Source organism: Leptodactylus fuscus, chromosome 6, assembly GCF_031893055.1.
Source record: "Leptodactylus fuscus isolate aLepFus1 chromosome 6, aLepFus1.hap2, whole genome shotgun sequence".
Taxonomy (NCBI): domain Eukaryota; kingdom Metazoa; phylum Chordata; class Amphibia; order Anura; family Leptodactylidae; genus Leptodactylus; species Leptodactylus fuscus.
In genome coordinates this window covers 112,906,889-112,934,483 of record NC_134270.1, presented here as the reverse complement: position 1 = coordinate 112,934,483, position 27,595 = coordinate 112,906,889, and the positions used below count along the sequence as shown (strand labels likewise).

Below are 27,595 nucleotides of genomic sequence, written 5' to 3'. Positions count from 1 at the left end.
ACCTCAACAGAAAAGTGACATTAATATTTAGTAGATCCTCCTTTTGCAAAGATAACAGCCTCTAGTCGCTTCCTGTAGCTTTTAATCAGTTCCTGGATCCTGGATAAAGGTATTTTGGACAAACAATTCAAGTTCAGTTAAGTTAGATGGTCGCCGAGCATGGACAGCCCGCTTCAAATCATCCCACAGATGTTCAATGATATTCAGGTCTGGGGACTGGGATGGCGATTCCAGAACATTGTAATTGTTCCTCTGCATGAATGCCTGAGGATTTGGAGCGGTGTTTTGGATCATTGTCTTGCTGAAATATCCATCCCCGGCGTAATTTCAACTTCGTCACTGATTCTTGAACATTATTCTCAAGAATCTGCTGATACTGAGTGGAATCCATGCGACTCTCAACTTTAACAAGATTCCGGCATTGGCCACACAGCCCCAAAGCATGATGGAACCTCCACCAAATTTTACAGTGGGTAGCATGTGTTTTTCTTGGAATGCTATTTCTTTTTGGACGCCATGCATAACGCCTTTTTTTATAACCAAACAACTCAATTTTTGTTTCCAAAATGAAGCTGCCTTGTCCAAATGTGCTTTTTCATACCTCAGGCAACTCTATTTGTGGCGTACGTGCAGAAACGGCTTCTTTCTCATCACTCTCCCATACAGCTTCTATTTGTGCAAAGTGCGCTGTATAGTTGACCGATGCACAGTGACACCATCTGCAGCAAGATGATGCTGCAGCTCTTTGGAGGTGGTCTGTGGATTGTCCTTGACTGTTCTCACCATTCTTCTTCTCTGCCTTTCTGATATTTTTCTTGGCCTGCCACTTCTGGGCTTAACAAGAACTGTCCCTGTGGTCTTCCATTTCCTTACTATGTTCCTCACAGTGGAAACTGACAGGTTCAATCTCTGAGACAACTTTTTGTATCCTTCCCCTGAACAACTATGTTGAACAATCTTTGTTTTCAGATCATTTGAGAGTTGTTTTGAGTAGCCCATGATGCCACTCTTCAGAGGAGATTCAAATAGGAGATCAACTTGCAATTGGCCACCTTAAATACCTTTTCTTATGATTGGATACATCTGGCTATGAAGTTCAAAGCTCACTGAGGTTACAAAACCAATTTTGTGCTTCAGTAAGTCAGTAAAAAGTAGTTAGGGGAATTCAAATCAATAAAATGATAAGGGTGCCCATACTTTTGCACCGGTCAAATTTTGGTTTAATGCATATTGCACATTTTCTGTTAGTACAATAAACCTCATTTCAATCCTGAAATATTACTGTGTCCATCAGTTATTAGATATATCAAACTGAAATGGCTGTTGCAAACACCAAAATATTTAGAACAAAAAATGATTAAGATTAATAGGGGTGCCCAAACTTTTTCATAGGACTGTATAGTTAGATACAACATATGTCATACATTAGTTAGAATGTCCTGTGTCCCTTTTCTGTGTCTCCTCACGACGGTTTCACATCATCCATCACTACTCAAGACCGTTGTTTTGGCCATGAAGATTTATAAGTTCTGGAGAAATACAACAATATAGATTCCTGGCGACCTGGCATGTCAGGAACTAGCCACAGCCTAGATGTACTGCATTTTTGTGCTCCCATGTACATATAACTCCTAACCCCAGACAACATTGCCCCTAGACAAGGAATACTTGACACAATATTATTTTCCAGAGATACAGTGTACTTTGCTTCTGCTGAAATTTAATTTATTTATACTATTTTATTAAAGAGTTAATAAAACATAACACAATGGAGAATGAAAGGTATTTACATTGTAAGGCAAAATGGCTGTATAACTATTAACTGGAAAAGAGTAGCAGTATTTTCACAGACCACTAGATGTCAGCAGGACAGGTTACTATCAAAACAAGCTGCCTCGCTGTACAGCCTGCTGTGAAGCATTGTTCTTTCCTCATCACTATTAGGTGACATGGCAGAGACTGACTTGCTAAAGATTAGATATGTAACGTTACATCTACAATATTGTAGAATAACTTTTTAACAAACTGTATTCTAATAATCAAATACTCTCCGCTTTAACTACTGCTGAAATCTTGGATTCTACTTTCAGGGGAGGCTGTATCGCTATCCTAAAGACAGCTGGGTATGGGGCACTGGTGCCCCCCGTGACATGTGAAGTCTTCTTTATATCATTTAGGTGTCTGCAGGATTAGCCGTGGGAGGGCATCTTCTCGTATGGATGCGCTAATTATGGATTTTCTGTATAATTAAACTGTTCTCTTATTGTTCTCCTTCTTCATTGGTCTGTGCAAGCAGCAGAATAACATTATCGTCTCATATTTACTAAATGGAGCAGTGCTTGTAGACACGGAGGCTTTCACTTAGTTGTCCCTTTCGTGTTCAGTCATAATCTCATCGATGTGTGTGGTTTTTGTTTTTTGGGGGTTTTTTGTTTAATTTTTTTTTTTTTTATAAAGACAAACTGGTGTCTAGGGATTTGTTTATTACGCCACATCCTAGAGCAACATGTTGCTACCTGAAACCTTACCTGCTGCAATATAGACAATATTCCTTAGAAAAAGTCATCTTTTATCCCTGCAGCATCAGCACCGTTTTGGCTTCTCCATAGACTGCTTGTGGTAATACATTAATTTTAACTGGGCTGAGCTGCACCACAAGGAAGAGCCCATAGGCACAAGTAACCCTTTTTCAGTAAAACAGACTTTTTCATAAAGGGCTAATGTGGGATTAGAAAAAAAAATATGGAAACCTACTTGTGTGAATATTCCTTTACCCAGATGTTTATATTTGGACCCTACTGAAATATAATATGGTGGTAAGCCAATATTGTAGGTAGCATTTAAGAATCAGGGGTATTCCAGTCCCCTATCTGCAGTATTGGCACTAACCTGCTGATCAGTGGGGGTATTACAGCTGGGACCCCCACAAATCGCAAGAACTGGGGTCAGAAATGTGTGCTTCCATTCTGTTCATTTCAGTGGGGCTACCAGAGATAGCCGAGTGCTGTACTTCAGTTATCTTCAACAGCTCTACTGAGATGAGCAAGGCCTAGTTCTCGTGATTTGGGGGGTCTCAGCAGTCGGACCCCACTGATTGGCAAGTTACCTTCTGTCCTGTATATGGGGGGAGGTGTAACTTCTTGTTCCTGGAACACCGTATAACTGGAGGCCAGAGGCCTTTCATTTCTAGCCCTTGCATATTTTAGATGTTAGGAGCCAGTTTGTTTTATTTTAGCTTTCCATCATTTATTAGTTTCCAGCCAAACATGAAAACTTGCCGGCTCTTTTACTCAGTGTTTCTCATGTCAGCTCAAGTGTTCTGCATTCAGTTCCAAGACAGGAAGTAGCTATCGGACATCCGTCATTGTCAGCCATATTCTTTCATGGGACTTCTTTTCTGTCATTGGATCCTCCTGCCTCTCACTGGATTCCCTGGCTAGCCTTCACAGTAAGATAACTCTCTCCCTCCCATTCCCCTCTGTTCATTCATTGTATTTATTGGTAACTCTGCCCCATACTTTATTTTTTTCTGCGCCACTCCTGTCCATGGATAGGATTTGTCTTGTATTGATTTAGATTTAGGGGTACTGGGAAATATAATTTGGGGGTGGAAGGACGTGGCTAGCATCAGTATAGGGAACAGAACTACCACTATGAAGGCCTAGCATAGGATATGCAATGAATGAATTTAACCATTTGTGTGAAAATGTTTCAACATTTCTAATAATTTGGATGTATTTTATTCCATAATGTAAGAAGCCATACACCACCGCATCTGACGCTGTAGTGGAAACGGGAGCCATCTGTTTTTTGTAACATAAGGGTCGAGTTGTGCTAAAATATTTCTCTAAATCCCAGTCTCTCATTCTGTACGCAGCCGAGGCCTTTTAAAGTAAACGCGCTTTTCCAGCGACACATAATCTGAATATTTGTGAAGCTGAGGAGGTCACAGTCGGGTTAATTTGCCTGTTGTTATGGATATTGACCCATTAGGGAAATTCTAAATATAGAATGGCTGCTTTATAGCGAAGATGCGGCGGAACGGCTGCTCCTGAGATAGAGCCACGGTCATTTCTTCTAGGCGGGAGCTGAATGGTAATGAGAAATGTACTTGGAAGGAGAAGACTATTTGCCCACATAGAATAATTCGCTTTCCAGAGTGGTGAAGGGGACTTTACGATTATTTATGGTCACGTCACAGCAGTTTTTATATTCCCTTTTATCTCAGATTGATAATTAAATGGTTAAGGCGAGCCTCCGATTCACAATAAGTACATAATGCATAGTTAAAATACCTAGTGCCCTCCATTTATAACCTTTCTGTTGCAGTTCCTAGTCCCTTCAATTCTGTAAGATGGCTACCAGCTTGTCAGACTACTCTATGAACACTGCTTTGGTAGTCTGAGACGTTGCCCCTGCTCCGGAGTATTCTAAGAAACCATAGCCAAAAGATTCTGCTGGGTTCACACCTTCTTTGGCTGGCGGCTGTTCTGGTCCATTGGAGGACCAGAAAAATCTATAGATGGATCACTAAAATACTGATTACATATGGAGGCTGGTAGACTCCATTGACTATTATGGGGGTCTGTTGCTTAGAAACTGAAAGTGATGGAGGTAAAAGCCATTTGGGACTTTTTCGACGTCAATTTCATGCGGACATTGTCTCCTAAAGAGACTCCAACACAAATGTGAATGTAGCTTTAAAAAGGAGGTCTTAGTCTTGCATATTCTTAAACCTATTTTGGAGTATACATGAAGAAGTAGTGAAATATCATCATCCGGGCAGTGAATCACATGTTGGCTAAACAAACATGGCCTACAAAATGCCATAATAGTAGGGTCTGTCTTGCTCCCTCTCTTGCGTTCCTCTTTCGTGCTTTCCGACATGCTCTCACAGGACTTGGAGGAGCTATACAGCTAAGGGCATTATTAGTATGATTATATATCTTTTTCTTTCAGTACCTTTAGTATATATTAATGGGGTAAGTAAGTGCGAGTGTTAAGCTGAAGAAACAGGCTGAAATGTTACTTAATCTCACCCCCCACGTTGCAGAAACAAAGATGCCATGGAGAAAACAACATCTAACGTTTTACTGTTACCTGTGTAAATACATTTATATGAGGGGAGGCAAAAATGTAAAACCTAGCGGAAAAGCAGTCAAAAACACAAATGGCTTTGGGATTGTGTTTTCTGCTGCATTTGTTTCTTTTTCAGACCTTAGCCTTGGTTGGAGTTCAGCCATGTGACTCTGTATAAAAAAGATAATACGAATATCGCTTCAGAGTGTTATCTATGTCAAATTGCAGACACCCAGAGTATTAATGGTTACTAAGGACCACCACATGGATACCTTATATCCTGCATTCTCTAAATTCACTGGTCCAGATTCCTAGCGGAGCAGAATTGACTTGTAAGTCTCCGTACGCCTATGTAGGCACACACTCTCCCTAATGTGTACGATTATCCCCTGACCCTGGTCCAGATTTACTAATAGACAATGACAGGCAGCCTGAAAAATTGCAGATAATAAATAAACTTGGTGTATTATATCCTATCTAATCTATATTTATACCATCTTTTAGCTGGGACAGAATTTTTCAACACGATCTTGGTACATTGTGTTGCATTTAAGCTATACCCACTTTGACATGTCTATCATGTCAAAAACGATATCCCAAAGTAGATGTGCCAAAAATGTGCCATGTTTATGCCAGTGTAAATACAATACAATAATCTACAATAGTAAATCCGGGCCACTGTCTTTAACCTGTGTTTTACAGCAGTCAGAGATTGGAAGGTTGGAGACTTTGATCTATGCAGAAAGAATGTCTTCCGTAGGAAATCTTTAGTCTACTTACATCATCCTCAAAGGATCATACCTGCTTATATTAGATACAGGAAGTTTCTTATTAAAAAGTAGAGTTCATACTGGAGAAAACAAGCTTATTAAATTCGAAACTGAAGGAAACTGAGCAATGGAGCTGTAACTCCAGGAAGAACGGCTCGCATTAGATTTCCTTGCCTTAAATGTTTTTGGGAATTAAACGAAACCGAGGTGGGAACTTCAAAGGATGCAAAATCTGTCAATGGGCCCCGTCCCCATTCATCACGTGAACGTTACTGAATCAATGTGTTAGTATTAAGCACTGTGGACTGTATAAGTGCATAGTCATACTATCGTGCCATTTACCCCCCAGGGTATCCTGTTTTCATAGAACTCAAGTCGGTTGATGGATCTGTGAAAACAGCCCAGGAAATTACATGTTATGTTATTTAATGGATCAGACTTGAACCATAAAAAAAAAATAAAAAAAAATTGTGTGAATAGGTCCATTAATGTCTGTGGGGTTGTTTGCAGGCTGTTAATACAAGGGCTAATACATGGCTGGAGAACACTGTTATGTGAATAAGTTGGTGGTCTCCAGCCTGAGATTCTCCTGCACACTCCGAGAAAATGACGCTCACGACATGCTGGGAATTAGAACCTTGCAACGTTGATTTTAGGATTACAAGTGTGCAAAGACAAAAATAAGGAAAAAGGAACAGTTCATTCCTCCGATGTGAGGCGGGAAAAAGGTAGATGCATGGTGTAGGAAGAAGGAAAAAGAAGGGAAGATGGAAGGACAAACTGCAAGATGGGGGCAGGTAAAGGGGGAAAATCGACACTCTAAAATAGGCAGGTAAGACTATAGCAGGGGTAGGGAACGTACGGCTCTCCAGCTGTTGCAAAACTACAACTCCCAGCATGCATACTTGCTCTGCTGTTCTTGGAACTCCCATGGGAGTGAATGGAGCATGATGGGAGTTGTAGTTTCAGAGCAGCTGGAGAGCCGAAGGTTCCCTATCCCTGGACTATAGGAAAGGATCCAGGCTGGAACTTGGTGGGACTTTTCTTAATTTATTCAGTGTCTCGAAGTAAGAAGAAATGACATCTTACTATTTTGTGTATACAGCTCTCATGCAGACATGTATTCCTCCAAGGTTGTAGTCTGAATCTATAGGCCTCCCATCTGTCCTCTGCTTCTTGTGAGGAGACGGATGGTAGGAATTATCACAAAGGACTGTAAGGTCAGACTGCACAGAGCTTGCTAGTAACCATGGAGACACATGGATCTGCATTGGTGCTGTAGTCTCATCAGTAGAGATTTCAGATTATTTGCACAATTGCTCCATTTCTTTGGATGCATTGGCTGAATAAACTACACTGTCAGAAGTGGATATACCCTTTAAGAGACAGTTTCCTTTAAAGATTGAATTCTTTAGCATGGATCCCAAATAATATGGTATGTTTGTGGCTTCTGGCTTGTGATATATTGTCAATCACTGAGCATTATTAAAAATGTGATACACAGGGGAGTGTATAATAGAGCTGGATGGAGGATGGAAGGGAAGGCCGCCTCATGCTTCAGTGATGTCTATGGCTCCAGCTGATGGCATCTCATGGAGCAGTGACTGTCACGTGTGCGGCGACACTTCAGAAGGCTAATTCTGTTGTATTGATTACCTCCATGCTGCAAGCGGCCCAATGAATAGACGGCCCTCAGCAAGGCTCCTCATAGCAACTCTGATGTGAACAAAGGGGCGCAGCCAAGCGTGCCAGCCCTGTGATGTATGAGGAGGATCGGCCCTCACTCCACTCCAGTGCTTCAACACACCATTATTTTCTTCTTGCTCTATATTTTTTTTTGTTTTTGTTTTTTGTATGTCGTTCTTTTTGTGCCGAGATTAATATATAAAATAGAATTTTCTCCCCAAATCTGCCAATCTCCAGAAAATTAACATATTTGAGTTGTGCTCTGCTTAAAGATAATCTCTCCGCTGTAAAGGCTTTATTTCCTTGAGTTTGTCTTTCTCTTGAAAAGCTGGGTGACCACCCTCACTATTAGGGATTATACTAATAGATCCCAAAGGGGTTATTACCCAGCTTTCCAACATCTATGCATAGCAGATCTACATGTTCTTCAACTGTGCTGTATTGTGCAGCACTGTAGATATTATGGGTAACCAAATTTCCCAGATGCAGAATGGAGTTCACCCTTTAGAATGGGTCAGTTATTCCCCAGATGATAAGACAGTAGAAAAGGAAAAATTTGGAACGTGTAGTCTGGCAAATTACCAAAATTGTCTGCGGCCGGATCGTGTCCTTTATGGGTGTCGTGCTACACTGCAGTACTTCTGTATTCAGCCTAAAGCTTCCAGTCATTCTATTAAATATTGCTTTTGTCAGGATCTAACGGATATACAAAGATGGAAGATGTGGAAGCCTTCATATTCCTCCCACCATCGTGGCAACAGGGTGCCTCTGTTAAACCCCTTAGTACACAGCCCAAAACTACTGTTTTGTGCATGGGGCCTGTCATTACAAATCTGCAATAACATATTGTATATGGTTCCATTAATTTCTATGTCTGTATATGTGGTCCACAGTTTTTACAGATCTGTACTGAGGGCCCTAAGGTAGAGCTGCAAATTATAGAGCAGGTCCTATCCTTACCTGTTTTTGAGGCTTGTTTTGTGTATTTTATTAATGGGGTCTGTGGATAACTCAGACTGCACACAGATGCTATTCGTGTCATTCCGTTTTCTACTGATCTGCACACAAGTATAGTTATGTGCGTGGGGCCTTAGATGTTGTGGTTTATATTTACACTGAGTGACATCTAAAGGGTTAAACGGTCAACATTGCAGTTATCTGCGATCTCTGGCCATTGCACCAGGATATCGACTGACACATACAGCCATCATGATGCCATATTACTACAGTCAGGGCCAAGCCTGTGATGAGGGCTGTAGAGTTGGTAGGCCAAACTACCGACTCTGACTCTTCTATTACTTCTCACCTCAACTCCTGCTCTGACCCAAACTCCTTCATAAATGGCTGACAGCCGGGGTCAGGCAGTAGCAGTAAGGCTCCTCAAATTCACAAAAAAGGGTCACTGCTGCGCCCACTCCCTATGCACTGGGAGCTGCTAGAACAGGTGGTTTGTGCAGGGAGTAGGGGTCAGACCCCAACAGATAAGTTCGGGGCCAGAAAACCCCTTTAATATATTTCTTAGAATAATGGCACATCGCAGGGTTGTAATAAGCTTGTACATGATATCGGAATATATTATGGGTAATCCAAGCATTTACTACTACAGACATGTCAGCAGCGGTGACAGGTTCTCTGGAAGGAAATCCTCCTGATGCTGTCACATCCTGCACTTGTCTTTTCTGCTGTGTGATCCGCAAGCTCTAAAGTGCCAGTAATCCAATTATAAAGGTCCTTCAGAGCGGCACTATGGCCATAAGTGGTGGGGTTTCGTGTACCTTTGCTGCCATCAGATGGTATCACAGCCATGTAAGAATATTTACATGTTATTTGAATGTCAGGGATAGACTTCATTGAGTACACAGTGACATTTAAATCATGCGTTATACTCCACATCTGCTTTTACCTTGCATGAGCAGGTGACTCCCTGCATCCGATACTGGCACAGTACCCATACAGTATCATTTAGACCTGGGATGTCTCTGTATTGTTAACTAGATGTGAGCACCATGCAGGAGTCTGGGAAAGCTGAGCACCTGTATCCTAACAGTGGTTTAATGGGATCTTAGTAACATTCCAGTGTCTCTGGATCCTGTGGAGCATATTCATATATATACTGCCACGTGGTTAAGTGCCATATTTCCCTGCTCAGGTCTATTATGTCCCCAAAAAGGACATAAAAAGTGAGGAGTGAGCCTGCTAAGTATGTGGCACAGGTGAGCCCTCCCAGTGATGGTGAGTATGATGAGTCCTGGCTATTATGTAACAGTACCGAGTACCTTGTTACACATCATTACCCCTTAACTCACTCCTGACTACAGATGGCTGATGGCCTAATTGTTCTCTGTGTATGCCGAGTGCGGGCACCTGATCCTGCCACAATGACCCTCATACAACGGGCCAGGGATTAGTCTCTCATAGGCCTCATTGTTCTCTGCTGTTTGGTTTTCATGATGTTTGATGACAATATACAGGGCTGTAGAAAACTAGATATTGTGTGCAGTCTATGGCTTTCACTAGATAATGTGCAATAAACATTGTCATGTGTAATAGAAGCCAGTGCAGACGATGATCCAGTATGCAGTCTCTCACGTGCAAAACTCTATTTAATTACATTTGTAAGAATTCTCTAGTCACACCCAAAGCTGCACTCAAAATTCTGCTGTAACTTCTGTTTACTCTTAGAGTATATGAACTGACAGCTCCCCTCTGCTTGGTCTGTCCATATTGAACATGCCCTCCTTTAGTTTATTGTGAGAAATGCAGTTTTTGCATTAAGCTAAGTAGTTTGTAGGTTGTTTTAACAGAATGGTGGTCCCAGTGAAATGGTTTCATAAGTGGGACCCCCCATCATACCTGACCTGCATGCAGTATAATGACTCTTTATTGCTCCCTACAATATCATGCCCCTAATGCAGCATTAGTTGAGGCCAGAATGTTGGAGCATGGGGCTGATAGATCCGTAAACCACCATTGTATTCAACTCTTAAGGGCGCAGTGGGACAGCCCTCAAAATGCTGTCCCACTATACTGAAGTGCCCCACTGCCATAGAGGCTGGTGCAAGTGCACAGTTTGCCTTATGGTTAAAGCAGCCCTAAGTCTGATATAGGAAAGTTAAAGCTCCCAAAATACAGTGCATTGTGCAGGGTCATGTACACGGCCTGGGACATGGTAGATTTACTGTAGTTACTTCAGGATCAAGGGATGGCTAGCGGCAGAGTATCCTTTGTCTATAATGGTAACCTAGGAATAGATGGCTGCACCTGTATGGGGATATCGGATCCAGATCTGAGTAGCTTGCACTGTGCACTTTCACATAGTATTCAGCTGCGCCAGGCGGGCAAGTCTCAGGCTCTTACTAGAACAAGCAGTCCTATATACACAAGGCCCTCTAGTAAGTGGTGGCACTGACCCGGCATTCGGCCTCCTTGGAGCTCACTTCAAAGTTAACTCTCCCTGTAACTCAAGGACAAGACTGGACTTTGAAGGAAATGCCAAGACATCTTGGATCATCTGCAACTACAGCTGGAGGAAGTTTTATTTCTGGCCTTGTTTATACTGACTCTCCCAAATATTAGTATTAGCCTTTTTATATGCAGTATGCAGTGTAATACAAAGGAATGATGTGGTCACATGACCTCCCGCAGTAAGGAGGGTTCACAATCCCATACTTAAAGCCTAAGTAAACATGGATGTTATTTTTAGGAAAAAAAAGGAAAGGTGGCACTACTGGAACAAATCCATAACAAAATATATGAAGAAAAATATTTTTCGTATTTTTCGGACTATAAGACGCACCTAGGTTTTAGAGGAGGAAAATAGGGAAAAAAAATTTTGAAGCAAAAAATGGTAAAATATTTAATATATGGGAGTTGTAGTTTTGCAACAGCTGCAAGGCCACATTGACAGGGGACGCATAGAGTGTTTTTTTTTTTGCGGGGCCAGAAGTACTTTTTAGTTATACCATTTTGGGGAATATCTATTGCTTAGATCACCTTGTATTGAAAAAAAACCCGGTGGTTTATGATATATGATTTTCTACTTTTAAATGTATATTCTAGGGACAGGAGGTGATTTAGAACTTTTATTTATTTCATATTTTTAAAGCTTTTTTTTTTTTTTTTTTTTTTTTTTTTTACTATTTTATTCCCCCCGGGGGCTTGAACCTGCGGTCACTTGATTGCAAGTCCCATAGATGGCAATATAACTGTATTGCCGTCTATGGGACATTCTGTATATTACTATTACGGCTGGTCATAGACCCAGCCGCAATACTAATATAGCAGTGACAGGCCTGGGGGCCTTCATTAGGCTCCCGGCTGTCACCAGAACAGGTCGGCTCCTGCGATATTGCCACGCAGGAGCCGGCCTGCAACTTCACAGGTATGGGGACGGTGGGGACCAGCCCCGGGGGAGAAGGGGCCACCGATACTGACCCGGCATCCACTGTACTAGAGAGGCGGATGCCAGCGAGAGATAGACGCTGGCACAGGTGCCGGGGCCTTATACATCGCTACGCTTCTCTGCCCTGCATGAAGCCAGCAGCGGGGGGACGGAGGAGCGGAATAGCATCGCCGCTGCCGCTGCTGGCTTCATGCAGGGCAGAGGAGCGCAGCGATGTCTCAGGCCCCGGCGTCTATCCCTTGCCGGCATCCGCCTCTCTATTACAGCGGGTGCCAGGCGCCACATTCGGACTATAAGACGCACCCTTCTTTTCCCCCCAAATTTGGTATCCAGAGGCCCTTAATGGTGGTGCTCAGCTTCCCTTAGTAAAATAGCACAAAAATAGAGGGTAATAAATGGGGGCACTCGCCTTGGTGTCATTTTCTTAAAACTAGTCCTTTATTTCAGAGATGAAATGAAAACCAAGGGGGAGAGTAATGCTGATAAAGTAGTTCCCATTGTTCCTGCAGAGATGTTATGGCGGGCTCCTTGGTTAGTAAAAGGCCAAGATGTCCTTTAGGACCAGGCTTAGATAATATCCGGCCTCTTCTACATCTTTAGCACCTAGCTTCCTACTTTATGGGTGGCTAGGTTGCCTGTGTAGGGTTGTCAGAACTATCTCACCACTGTGAGTTTCTGTACCGTGTCTTGGAGGTACTCGCTGGATCTCAGAAACCAAGATGGCACCTGCACCCCGTACTGGCATCACCCTATGTCAAGCACTGGCTTCATGCTCCAAATAAACTGCAAAGCCATTCCTTCTGCACACCCGAGCTCAGAATTTAAGATGACACCTTGTTCTGCTGAACTGGACCTTCTACATCCCTGCCTCTGTGGCCACGTAGGACTGGATTTGGCCCATGGACCTTGAGTTTGCTACTTTTGGCCTAGACCTCTGCTGCAGATTTTATCCAATTGTTTGTAATAATATAAAGCCTATTTGGGTAGGAAGCTGAGTGCCGCAGAAACTGAGAGCACAGTGGACGCAGTGCCCTAAGGGGTGCTCATGTGATGTGTATTAAGTATACGTGTTCTGTTTTGTACTGTCACTAGTGATACATTATGTATCTGTTAGAAGCATTAGGAACGGCTGCTTTGTGCGGTAAATCCATTTTGCCCTGTAAATAGTATCAGCAGATTTCTAGATCAATTACCCCATTAGTTTCCGTACATATTCATCCCATCCATCACCTCTATGCTGAAACTGAAAGGATAAGATGCAAGCTACTGCTGCCACCTGCTGGACTACGGTCAATACTGCATTAACTCACATGAAATGAGAGGACAGATCATTCCAAAGATGTGCTACAAATGTCATCTATATATGAACCTATGTATCTAGGAGCCTGGCTTGATCTATTGATCATTGTAATAGATTTTGTAATGGTGTTCACTATGTGGTGATGGATTTGTGCCATCTACATCAGACGTTTTCTTATTATGGAGGTCTGCCTGTTAGGACCCCCAGTGGTGATGAGAAGGGACTGCAGTATTAGTACAGCAGAGATGTTGAATGTGTTTAATGTATACAGCGCCACTCCAAACACAGCATCGTCCAGGTACTGCAATTCTGTCTCATTCACTTGAGTAGGCCACAATGGCAGTGGCCTCTCTACCCCGGGGATACATGTCCTGTAAATTAAGACAGGGGTTGGTAAATCTGCTTGTATTTGTAGTGCTCCTTGTCCTGTTTGTAGGAAAGCTAAGCAACAGCCCATGCAGCAGGTTCCTAAGTGTCACATATCTTGGCTGTGTTATGGTGCTTCCTACTAATGTTATAAATGTGAAAGTTTGGAAGTTTGTTACGCAATCACGCAAAAACTGCTGAATGGATTTGGATTTTTATTCTGGTAAATGGCTTGGTTTCACGACTGTTATGAATGTATGTTCATATACTATGTTACACTGTAGGAGACTGCAGCTATTTGTGCTGATAGCCTGCTCTGCTATCTCTATATGTAAATGCACAGATAACACTGATTCTCTGATCTGCAGAAGTCTTCTGTGTCTTGTTCAGCCAGAGAAAGGGGGGAGGGGGAGCAGACACTCGAGGCAGTGTGTTCAGACACTGACCTGGGAAAACCCCTTTCATCCAAATTGCATGTTTCCCAATTTTAAACATGCCAGGTAAAACGAAAATCAAATTTTTCGCAACATTTGGGAAAAACTAGAGCTATGAAGGTAGCCAGAAATCAACAGAGTTCTCCTCAAGCGGAGCTGAGGAGGATTGTGCAAGCTAGGCGTCAAGCGTCTCTTACAGCTGCCGGAGCAGGTGGATCATCGATGACAACAGGCTTATTATATGGCGTCCCAGTGAGCTGCCGAAACAATCACCGGCACAGCGCCAGGTACAGCTTTAGAGTGGCTGTAACGCCAGAGCAGGCGGATCATCAACGCCAACAACATGCTCATTATATGGTGTATTAGTGAGGTCCTGAGATGCCGGAACAATCACAGGCACGGCGCGCAGAACAAGTTCAGCGGCAGTCCAGCTTTAGAGCTGCCGAAACGCCGCTGCAGGTGGATCATCGACGCCAACAACACGTCTGATATGGTGTCTTAGCGAGCTGCTGAGATGTTGGAACAATCATAGGCACGGCGCGCCAACTGTCATACACAGCTATACTCCATAACAACCTCGCTATTTTTATACACTACACCCGTACCAGGACCGATGTGGGTATACAAAGATGTAGCAGAGCGGGGTATGCTGTGTGTATACAGAGATGTAGCAGAGCGGGGTATGCTGTGCGTATACAGAGATGTAGCAGAGCGGGGTGTGCTGTGTGTATGCAGAGATGTTCCAGAGCGGGGTGTGCTGTGTGTATGCAGAGATGTTCCAGAGCTATGTATGTAAAGTTGTAGCAGAGCCTTGCTCCAGCTAACAACTGATGGTAGGTTTTTAAATTCTATCCATACTGAGATACACATGATCACATGATAATTATGCAAATAAAAAATGAAATCTACCCATGCAAAGCCAGGTCCTCCTGCTAATTATTAATAAACTGTGTTCTGTTTCTCTCTTCAGAGCTCATGTATTTGATATGAGAGCGACGTTATGGACGTGGAGTCTGCATACACTGAATTCATAACCTGCGACAGAACCGGCAGGCGGAATGCAGTACCAGACATCAAAGGGGAATCCAGCTCTACGGGTGTGAGGGAGCTGTCAGAGAACATGGGAGATCTCTCCATTCAAGGAGCAGGTGAGCCGCTCACTGAAAGGGAATCTGTAAGGAACTCGTCTTCAAAATTCCTGCTTGCTGTCAGTGAATGGGAATATTGATACATTAGATATATACAGTAAACAGCCAAGGGTGTGTAACTGCATCCAGTTCAGGCAATCCTCTGTGAGCTAAGGAGACTGGATACATTGTAACAGATTAACAGGACAGGAAATGTAGAGTTAATTTAAGTTCCCCCACCATTGTAATACTGATGGCCTATCCCTGGATTAGACCATCAATTTAGATTTGCAGGGATGCAACAGCTGGGACCCCTGCAGATCAGCTGTTCCCGGACAGAAAGGCTCCTGGTTATGTTTACTACAGTGGATCAGAGCTGCAGTGCCTAAAGCCGCTGCTTCACCTTGTATGGTGCGTGCGTGCAGCATGGATCCCAGCATGTAAACCTAATCGCGAGCTGTGCTGCCCTGGAACAGCTGTTGGACACCCCCAGATATAACATCAAAACTCATCAGATCTCTACAGAACGTCAGTCTTCAGATATGTTTCCATTTGCTGACAGCAAGCAAAGATCATGAAAATGGTGAATAATTGAAGTGTTTATAAATCTCCAGCATGTTTCATTCTAATAGAACATTTCCTTTCTTTTTTTCCTTAGAAGGACAAGCAGAAGCAGCACCCTCCAATAGCGGACAAGAACAGACCACTGAAGCACAAGATGGCAGCTCGCCGTCATAAATTGCTTATGTCTTGCAGACATCAATGCTGACTGACTTTACATAAAAAGACAAGAAAACTATAAAACTGTTCACATGGAGCTTCTGAGTGAGGCTGGAATGAAACACAATCCAGCAACAGTTGGATGCTCAAGATTGGAAACACAAAGCAGGACTCCACACGCCACCTGGTGGTGCAATATGGTCATGACATCTTCTCAAACTCCACTTGACCTAAAATTGCCTTAGCAGATTTTTTTTTTTCTTCCTTTATAGAAGATAGAAATATATGCAATATTTCTTTGGGGTGATATTTTGCAGATGGTACTGCCCCTTCTGTAAATGTAAAGGATTATTTATTGTCCATAGAGAAACATTTTGCCCTAGAAGACCTGGGTCACATCGCATCGGAGACCAACATACATATTATGTGACAAAGCACTGCCTTATAGCCTCTGAATGGACCAAACCAATGTCCATACTGAAGCCAAGCGTCCATGGCTTATGTATGGTTCAGACTGCCAACTTTTTTTTTTTTTTTTTTTAAGTCTTTGTTTTTAAGTGCTATATCTTGGAGTGACATGAAATTCTGCATAGATTGGATATTTAGTTTGCACAGAAAAATGGTGTATTTTTAAAAACTTTTTCTTCCATTAGGAAAACTAAAATATTTGTCCCCCAAAATATGATTTTGTGTGAATGAATAATCTAATAAACACCATTAAGACACCAGTCTTATCATTGCTTCTATCAGGGGACAGAGATCTAGAGTCTACTAGCTGCTGTGGAACCACAAGTCCCAGAGAAGTCAAGCCTAGCTATTCTGTAGGTAAGAGTGTTGTTGGATTTCATGTTTATAGTGCACCTTCAAAGAGGACCATTCATGTCCTCACGCATATGTGGTTTTATATACCGCTACAGAACTGATACTGCGCTTAATGCAGCGCACTCTCTGTTTTCCCGGTATGTGCCGTTCGTTTCGGTACCAACATCTCCCCATTGTCAGAAAGGTGTTCTGCATAGTTAGTCATCGCTGTCCCCACAGCCCAGTGATGACGCTGAGCTATGAGGAAGACCCTTCTGACAATGCGCAGAGGTCGGTGCCGAAACTAATGTCACCGACAGCTCCAACACTGGGACACATACTAGGAAAGCAAACAGTACACTGAATTCAGCACACTGTCTGCTTTCTAGCGGTATATAAAACCGCCCTTTCATGAGGACGTGAAAGGTCTTCTTTAAAGCACTAAAGCAGTGATCTGATTGGTTGTTACATTATTACAGTGCAACCTGTGCATGGTCATCCTGGTCTGCTACATACAATACTCTGCGGCAAAAATAGTTCCCAGGCTAACATAACATGACTCCATAACTCATACCTGTAGATACATATAGCAGAGCTCAGTTTGTTGAGTAAAGTTTTTATTTATTTTTTTAACTTTATTGATGCCAACATCTGATGTTCCAGGCAAATTCTTTATTTCATTAAAAGGCATTTTGTTTTACAAAAAAAAAAAAAAAAAATCTGTATAAATGTTCTCTGCTGATTTCAATCAGTCATTATAGTTTATTGGATCCGCAGGTTTCTGCGGGTAACACCTTCTAGTTTCAAAGGTATTTCTTGAAAAACAGCAATAATACAAGCATTCTAAAATTAGAAAGATCATCACATAGGAAAAAGGTCCAAAAATGGAAAGTGATGCTTAGAACGTGCATGGAAACAGTGATGATCTCAAAAAATAATTTATCAATAACACTTGAAAGAAGGTAAAAAGGTATAAAAACCAAGAACTATGGATTAACAGGGTGGAGAGTGAGGGAGGAGTGCCATCAGGACCCCCGGAAACATTATGGCAGGACTTGGATATTGGACCAACTAATCCAAGGCGCCCAAAGATATGGTGAGCGTCAAGAATGGTGGCATTAATTTTTTTTTTTTTTTTTTTGTGAAGCCTGATAGAGATGAGCGAACACTAAAATGTTCGAGGTTCGAAATTCGATTCGAACAGCCGCTCACTGTTCGAGTGTTCGAATGGGTTTCGAACCCCATTATAGTCTATGGGGAACATAAACTCGTTAAGGGGGAAACCCAAATTCGTGTCTGGAGGGTCACCAAGTCCACTATGACACCCCAGGAAATGATACCAACACCCTGGAATGACACTGGGACAGCAGGGGAAGCATGTCTGGGGGCATAAAAGTCACTTTATTTCATGGAAATCCCTGTCAGTTTGCGATTTTCGCAAGCTAACTTTTCCCCATAGAAATGCATTGGCCAGTGCTGATTGGCCAGAGTACGGAACTCGACCAATCAGCGCTGGCTCTGCTGGAGGAGGCGGAGTCTAAAATCGCTCCACACCAGTCTCCATTCAGGTCCGACCTTAGACTCCGCCTCCTCCGGCAGAGCCAGCGCTGATTGGCCGAAGGCTGGCCAATGCATTCCTATGCGAATGCAGAGACTTAGCAGTGCTGAGTCAGTTTTGCTCAACTACACATCTGATGCACACTCGGCACTGCTACATCAGATGTAGCAATCTGATGTAGCAGAGCCGAGGGTGCACTAGAACCCCTGTGCAAACTCAGTTCACGCTAATAGAATGCATTGGCCAATGCATTCTATTAGCCCGATGAAGTAGAGCTGAATGTGTGTGTTAAGCACACACATTCAGCACTGCTTCATCACGCCAATACAATGCATTAGCCAGTGCTGATTGGCCAGAGTACGGAATTCGGCCAATCAGCGCTGGCTCTGCTGGAGGAGGCGGAGTCTAAGGTCGGACCTGAATGGAGACTGGTGTGGAGCGATCTTAGACTCCGCCTCCTCCAGCAGAGCCAGCGCTGATTGGCCGAATTCCGTACTCTGGCCAATCAGCGCTGGCCAATGCATTCTATTAGCCCGATGAAGTAGAGCTGAATGTGTGTGCTAAGCACACACATTCAGCACTGCTTCATCACGCCAATACAATGCATTAGCCAGTGCTGATTGGCCAGAGTACGGAATTCGGCCAATCAGCGCTGGCTCTGCTGGAGGAGGCGGAGTCTAAGGTCGGACCTGAATGGAGACTGGTGTGGAGCGATCTTAGACTCCGCCTCCTCCAGCAGAGCCAGCGCTGATTGGCCGAATTCCGTACTCTGGCCAATCAGCGCTGGCCAATGCATTCTATTAGCTTGATGAAGCAGAGTGTGCACAAGGGTTCAAGCGCACCCTCGGCTCTGATGTAGCAGAGCCGAGGGTGCACAAGGGTTCAAGTGCACCCTCGGCTCTCCTACATCAGAGCCGAGGGTGCGCTTGAACCCTTGTGCAGCCTCAGCTCTGCTACATCAGAGCCGAGGGTGCGCTTGAACCCTTGTGCACACTCTGCTTCATCAAGCTAATAGAATGCATTGGCCAGCACTGATTGGCCAGAGTACGGAATTTGGCCAATCAGCGCTGGCCAATGCATCCCTATGGGAAAAAGTTTATCTCACAAAAATCACAATTACACACCCGATAGAGCCCCAAAAAGTTATTTTTAATAACATTCCCCCCTAAATAAAGGTTATCCCTAGCTATCCCTGCCTGTACAGCTATCCCTGTCTCATAGTCACAAAGTTCACATTCTCATATGACCCGGATTTGAAATCCACTATTCGTCTAAAATGGAGGTCACCTGATTTCGGCAGCCAATGACTTTTTCCAATTTTTTTCAATGCCCCCAGTGTCGTAGTTCCTGTCCCACCTCCCCTGCGCTGTTATTGGTGCAAAAAAGGCGCCAGGGAAGGTGGGAGGGGAATCGAATTTTGGCGCACTTTACCACGCGGTGTTCGATTCGATTCGAACATGGCGAACACCCTGATATCCGATCGAACATGTGTTCGATAGAACACTGTTCGCTCATCTCTAAAGCCTGATGGAGTTTACTCTGCACACAACATCAGTCAAGGAGGTTCGACCTCTTCAAATTAAAGGCAATGTGAGTTAGGAGAAAGGTCGAAGCAGATAGTGGAAACAATTGGAACAATGGCTTTTTAGCCAATCTGTGGATTGCTAGGCAGAGGTGATGGACATGTGGGCAGGACCACCAGGTATGGGGTGTGGTGCCTAGGGTATTACAAGCCCTAAACCATAAGGGTGAAATGGTAGGATAGATATGATGTAGTCTTTGAGGGATCTATGAATTTTCAGAGAGGGTTCCTTCAAGGTGACCTGCCAACTGCCCTTGCTTATGGACATAATAACAGTCCATCCATTGAGCTGGGGTTAAGGTTAAATCAAGGTCCTGGGGGGGGGGGGGGATAAGACACACATAGTCTCTCAAAGTTAGTGGGGGAGATGTCTGGGTCCAGTTGGTTGAGGGAACGTAAGAAGTGTAAGACCTGTGCTGTCTGAAAGGCCACTGGGGGAGGCAGGGATTATGTAGTAGTGAAATAGACTTTGGTGAAGACTTGGCATTTACAGAAGAAGCTAGTGAGATTGCAAAACCGGGCATTGTCTCCACCAAACTAACACCTCGGGGGGGTAGGCCAGGAGGGAAGAGGGGGGTTACGGCACAAAGGGATCAATGGCAAGATCAGGCTTTGTAGTTAGAGTAAAGCAAACTCTCCGCCACAGTTGTGACATATAACCTGTAACTTTGGGTATAAGGGGCAGATCTTGGGTTCCAGACTAGGGCCTGCAGAAAGGTTGGGGCAACCAGCACTGACTCCAAGGCAACTCATTGCAGATAATATGATGTATTATAGATGGTGGAGAGTTGAGAAAGTCAAGTTTCTACGTAATATTTATATCAATGGGGAACTGACGGCCCTTCACATCTCTCGTGGAAAAACATATTACATCTGTGGATACGTGGCTGCTTGTATTCCCATATAAAGTTAAAAATTTCTCTTTGGAGAGTGGCTAGTGAGGAGTCCATGAAAATAATAATGGATGTGGGGTAAAGTGTCCATCTAAACAAAGTGTATCCGACCTATCCAGGAGAGGGCTTAGTTCTATTTAAAGTGAGCATCTAAAGAGTTACAGAGGGTAATGCCTAGGTATGGTAAGAATGAATCCCTATCATGGAGCCAGAGTTCAGGGTAATCAGTTTTGCGGTGGCCGGAGGGACTTTACAATATTTCACATTTTGGGTGAGGCTGTAGAGATGTGTCAGCCTGTCATCCGCAAAGAGTCCTCAGTAACCCTGCACATAGTGGTATCAGGATTGCACCCTATGAAAAGCTCAGTAGCAATAGCCAGAGACTGTTCATTGAATGCGTGTTAGAAGGTGGACTCAGTTTCTGGCTCATTTGACCGGTTCTGTGTAATTGACAATGGCGACACTTATTGGTGAGAGGAAGGAGACTTGGCAGCAGGATATGGTGCGGAGGCTGAAGCTTATAATGGGCTATTGATTTCCTGTCATCCCAACACAGTTATTGTAAGCAGATTCCCTGGAACCGTCAGGTAGTAAGTGGTGCTGTAAGACCTGTGAGGCCCGCACTGCCAAGTCAGATCCAGAGCCATTAGTGTATTATCAGACTGTGTCTAGTACTGAGAGATCAGCAGCCATGTTGTCACTATCCAAGTGGAATGCCATATCTGTACTAACTTGTTCAGGTTTATCAGGGGTGGATCCAGGGCCGGGCGAGCCGTGAGCCCGCGGCATGGCCTGGACCTAACAAAACGGTCCCGCTCGGCGGGAGGTATGTCCCAATATCAACTCATCGGCGTCCGTAGGACGCCGATGAGCTGAATACATAGGCATTTAAAGCAGGAGCTGTCACCGTTCAGCTCCTGCTTTAATGCTGCGCTCTGGCATTTGTAGCCGCGATATGATGACATCACACTGCGCCTACAATATGTGTATGAGTGAGACTGCAGGGGAGTGAGGGAAGGTGAGTGTTTTTTTTTGTGTTAAACATTAAGATGGAACATAATATAGGGGGCCCATGAAACTGGGGGCAGATGGGGGGGGGGGGAGAACAGCCTGACACTGGGGCAGAGACGGGAGGACATGAAACTGTGGGCAGATGAAGTGGGGGGAGAATGGCATGAAACCGGGCAGAAACGGGGGGACATGAAACTGGGGACAGAGATGGAGGGGGGGGGGCATGAAACTAGGGGCAGGTGAAGGGTGTATATGAAATTGGGTTGAGATGGAGGGGGAGACATATAATTTACGGGTGACTATAGGAGGATTATACTGTGTGGGAGCACATGAAAAATGAATGAAAATGGGCGGAGTCAACAAAAGTGGGTGGAGCCAAGCCACACATTTTGTCCCTCTTTCTAATCTTCAAAAATTGGGAGGTATGGGTTAGAAGCGTGAGGCCCTTAAAGGGGTATTCCCATGTCCTTTACTCACCAATCTTCACTGCTATAAACTCTTCTTTCTTCCTGGTTTTCTTGCGTCAATTGGTGGGCGGGGTTTCATATGCAAAGCCAGCAGCGAGATGACATCGCTTCTATGCCGCTGGCCTTGCGTGCGCGCTCCCAATGCAGCTAATAGTACACAAATAAGGTAAATTTTATAAGTTGGTCAAACACAGCTAACTAAAATTAGCCTCAAAAACGCATTTTTTGGGCTAATTTTTTCAAAAAAAGTAGGGCCCTGCCAAAGTCAACTTCCCAGGGCCCCGAAAAGCCTGGATCCCACTGGATCCACCACTGAGGTTTATGTAAGTCTAATCAAGACTTCATCCTAACCCATCATTCACATCTGCATTGGTATCCCGTCTGGTGGAGTCCGCAAGGGGACTCCCTTCCCCCGAATGGAATACCAAACGCAATTACAGGCGCTGTGCAGTAAAAGCACACGGACCCCATAGACTATAATGGTGTCCATGTGCTTGCCACCAGATCTCCGCAGGGAACGTGCAGACAGGAAAGTAATTCACGATCTACTTTCCTGTCCACATGATTCGTGCGGGCAGCACACAGACCCCATTAATAGTTTATGGGGTCCATGTGCTTATACTGCACAGCACTTGCAATTGCGTTTGGTATTCTGTTTGGGGGGGTCCCCATGCGGACTCCCCCAGACGGAATACCAACGCAGATGTGAACGAGGGGTTAGTCAGGTAATAGGTTCATGAGCAATAGTTAGGCCATGTATACATGCCCATTTCTTGGCTGTGAAAACTGAAAAATATGTTTTTAACAGCCATTGTGCATCAGTTTTGCATTCATTCTACTTGTTGTTTATTCTTTGATGGCAGTGTCATCTGTTTTGCATCAATGCGACTGTGAACCAATGGGGAAGATTTATAAAAACTGTCTTAGGGTGCATGCACACTACGTAACGCCGGGCGTGTATGAGAGCCGTACACGCCGGCATTACAGCAGACTGCCGAACACTTCCCATTCACTTCAATGGGAGCGCTCGTAACAGCGGCGTTTACGAGCGCTCCCATTGAAGTGAATGGGAAGTGCTCGGCAGCCCTGCTGTAACGCCGGCGTGTACGGCTCTCATACACGCCCGGCGTTACGTAGTGTGCATGCACCCTTAGGGTGCATTCAGACTACGTAACGCCGGGCGTGTATGAGAGCCGTACACGCCGGCATTACGGCAGACTGCCGAACACTTCCCATTCACTTCAATGGGAGCGCTCGTAAACGCCGCTGTTACGAGCGCTCCCATTGAAGTGAATGGGAAGTGTTCGGCAGTCTGCCGTAATGCCGGCGTGTACGGCTCTCATACACGCCCGGCGTTACGTAGTCTGAATGCACCCTTAGGGTGAATTCACACTGAGTAAACGCTAGCTTATTCTGAACGTAAAACACGTTCAGAATAAGCGGCGTCTAAAGCAGCTCCATTCATTTCTATGGGAGCGGGGACACGAGCGCTCCCCATAGAAATGAATGGGCTGCTTCTTTCACTCCGTGCAGTCCCATTGAAGTGAATGGGGAGTGCCGGCGTATACGGCAAGCTCTGCTCATGCCGGAGCGTACACGCCGGCACTCCCCATTCACTTCAATGGGACTGCACGGAGTGAAAGAAGCAGCCCATTCATTTCTATGGGGAGCGCTCGTATCCCCGCTCCCATAGAAATGAATGGAGCTGCTTTAGACGCCGCTTATTCTGAACGTGTTTTACGTTCAGAATAAGCTAACGTTTACTCAGTGTGAATGCACTCACACTGAGTAAACGCTAGCTTATTTTGTAGAGTAAAATTACACTTGTAAATTTTGCTATCCCATTGACTTCAATGATATTTTTTTACAAGTGTAAAAATACGCCAGTAAAAAATACGCCTGTAAAAAATACGCCTGTAAAAATACGCCTGTAAAATGTCATTGAAGTCAATGGGATAGCAAAATTTACAAGTGTAATTTTACTCTACAAAATAAGCTAGCGTTTACTCAGTGTGAATGCACCCTTAGGGTGCATTCAGACTACGTAACGCCGGGCGTGTATGAGAGCCGTACACGCCGGCATTACGGCAGACTGCCGAACACTTCCCATTCACTTCAATGGGAGCGCTCGTAAACGCCGCTGTTACGAGCGCTCCCATTGAAGTGAATGGGAAGTGTTCGGCAGTCTGCCGTAATGCCGGCGTGTACGGCTCTCATACACGCCCGGCGTTACGTAGTCTGAATGCACCCTTAAAGGGAACATGTTACCAGAACCCAGCCCTGCAGATAGATAGTTTTGGGTCACCTGAATCCAACTGTTTTCCACATTTGCCTCCATTGCTGAAATATGGCTGTTTATGGCAACATACAAATGAGATCTTTGGAGCAATGACTGTGTTACACTTACCTCTTTGGAGCAAAGTCAGTGACCTTCCTGCTCCAAAAAAGAGAGCATTTGCATATTAACAGCCTGGATTTCTTGGCAGTGATTCATAAAAACGTCTTTCACTATTGTAAAATGAATTCTTGTATATAAAATAGGACATGTATTTGTATAAGACAGAGCTATACATTTGTCCTATAATATAAATTCTCATATTGCTGCATAATTAGGGTTGAGCGATCGTGTTCGGAAAAGATCGGATTCCAATCGGCGATCAAGAAAATTTCACGATCGCGATCAGAATTCCGAACACGATCATTTTAGGTAGGATCAAGATCGGTGATTATTTCCCACAATGCTTTGCTACTGGCCAAGCATTGTGGGAAAAGCTAACAATGTTAGCCTTCACACTGCGTATACGCTCCGCTCATTCTGAGCGGAGTGTATACTCAGTGTGAAGGCTCCGCTGCGGTTCCATAGGAATGAATGGAAGCAGCCGGCACACAGCCTTAACCCCCTGCGTGCCGGCTGCGTCCATTCATTCTAATGGGAGACTAGCTAACATCTCTATTAGCTACCTACCTGCAGAGATGGCTGGTCCGGTGTTCTCGTTCTTCTTCGCCTCGCTGCCCCCCCTCCTAGGTTAGTGTTAAAGAGCTAGGAAGAAGGCGGGGCTTGTGGCTTAGGAGAGTGTGGGTGGGTCAGCTTTAAAACCCTTTCATTTGAATGAGTTTTTAAAGGTGACCACCGGTGTCCGTATGAAGCTTGGAAACCATTTTTGGGGCATAATAGAGGTTGGGTGGGGCATAATAGAGGCTGCAGGGGCCACTGTGGGGCTTATTTCCATGTGAAAGGGACATTTATAAAAGCGTTCATTAGGAGACATTATGAATAGAAAGGGGGCATCACATATATATGTAACTAGCTGTCACCCGCGACTTCGTCTGCGGTGATTGTAGCAGTGGGTATATACAGGCGTGGGTAAGGTTTTCGTACTGTGTATAAGGTATGGGATATGAAATGTAACTTTGTATCTTGTTGTTGCTGTAATTCAGAGAATACGTGAGACTTTTGTGTTGCAGTTACTTTGTATTAGAGCCGCTATACGGTGTTGTGAGAAACTTTACATAGTGACTTTGGGACAGAAGTATTTGAAGTTAACCCTTTCCCGCCGATGGCATTTTTTGATTTTCGTTTTTGACTCCCCTCCTTCTAAACCCCATAACTTTTTTATTTCTCTGCTCCCAGAGCCATGTGAGGTCTTAATTTTTCCTGGGACAAATTTTTCTTCATGATGCCACCATTATTTATTCTATATAATGTACTGGGAAGCAGGGAAAAAATTCTGAATGGGGTGGATTTGAAGAAAAAATGCATTTCTGCGACTTTCTTACGGGCTTTGGTTTTATGGCGTTCACTGTGCAACCAAAATGACATGTCCCCTGTATTCTGTGTTTCGTTACGACTCCGGGGATACCAAATTTATATGGTTTTATTTACATTTTGACCCCTTAAAAAAATCCCAAACTGTGTTAAAAAATTATTTTTTGAAAAGTCGCCATATTCTGACAGCCGTAACTTTTTTATACGTGCGTGTACGGGGATGTATAGGGCGTCTTTTTTTGCGGGACCGGGTGTACTTTGTAGTTCTACCATTTTCGGGAAATGTTATTGCCTTGATCACTTTTTTATTCAATTTTTTATCAGAATCAAAACAGTGAAAAAATGGCGGTTTGGCACTTTTGACCATTTTTCCCGCTACGGCGTTTACCGAACAGGAAAAATATTTGTATAGCTTTGTAGAGCAGGCGATTTCAGACGTGGGGATACCTAACGTGTATGTGTTTCACAGTATTTCACTACTTTTATATGTGTTCTAGGGAAAGGGGGGTGATTTGAATTTTTAATCCTTTTTATTATTTTTTTTTTATATTTTTTTACTTTTTGTAAACTTTTTTTTTTTTGCATTTATTAGACCGCCTAGGGGTATTGACATGGGTGGGCGGTGTCGTGGATTGTCAGAGCGGTGGGGGTCGGCAAACATGGCTGCTCCGGAGCGTTAAAGAGAGCCTTCTGGAGTATCGTTAAGGTGAGGGGCAAAGTGGTAAAGTCTATGTATATGAGATTGTGTGGGGTTAGGGGCGAGGCTGAAGAGGGTAATAGGAATTTTGTGGCTTGCTATGGTCCAAAGTGTGTGAGATTGCAGAGATGGTGGTGTGAGTTTGGGTTTTGTGGGGGTCCTGGCACAAACGTATGTGCGCTATTGTGACAAAAAGTAGCCTATTGCGCAATCGGGTGTATTAACTATGTTTGTGGAAAATTTCAGCCAAATCGGTGGAGCAGTTTTTCCGTGATTGAGGAACAAACATCCGAACATCCAAACTCACAAACTTTCACATTTATAATATTAATAGGATGTGGGTTGGGTTCGTGGAGAAGTGAGGAATAAAAGATATCTATGTTGCAAACTTTACAGAGACAAGTCACAGCAGGAAGAAGTGGTCATGGCGATCCAAAGGGAAGAGACGGGAAATGTGAGCGATTAGGGTTCGTTCACACTTGCACTCTGTGTCCGGTGTGTCCATTCTGCCGAGTTTCCATCTTCAGCCTAGGCGAAACTGGACAGGGGATGGAAGCCAGGCAGTCAGCTTTAAAACCCATTCACTTGAATTGGTTTGTAAAGGTGACCGCTGAAGCAAAACTGAGTGCCGGGCTTCCGTCCCCTGTCCAGGTTCACCCAGGCGGAATGCACACACCGGACACAGAGCGCAAGTGTGAATGAACTCTGAGTCAGCGATGTCTTCTGTAAGTCACAAAATGTTACTGCACTGTATTCACTGTAATGTTACCACTAGCTTCTGCCCGAGCCGGACGATCAAAAGGGGTGTCTTGGCAGCTGAGGCTAGGTTCACCACTGGTGACAGGACATTTCACTGGATTGTTTTGTTTTATTTTTTTAACCTTCTTCTATTACTTGCTTTATTGCCAAATATATGAATAGAGCTTAGAAAAAGAA

At 44.0% G+C, this 27,595-nt stretch overlaps 1 protein-coding gene across 2 annotated transcripts in view; it reads left to right on the top strand.

The window, feature by feature from the left end:
• Positions 1-16,880, top strand: part of PKIG (cAMP-dependent protein kinase inhibitor gamma) — a 91,117-nt gene extending 74,237 nt beyond the window's left edge. Inside the window, exons 2-3 of one of the 2 annotated variants that reach the window (XM_075277072.1) lie at positions 15,008-15,185; positions 15,823-16,880. In XM_075277072.1, the coding sequence (XP_075133173.1) occupies positions 15,038-15,185; positions 15,823-15,902 (228 nt within the window). In that variant the 5' untranslated portion in view covers positions 15,008-15,037 and the 3' untranslated portion in view covers positions 15,903-16,880. The remainder of the gene's footprint in view (positions 1-15,007; positions 15,186-15,822) is intronic. The other variant, XM_075277071.1, reaches the window with a different exon arrangement.
• The last annotated feature ends 10,715 nt before the right edge of the window (positions 16,881-27,595 follow it).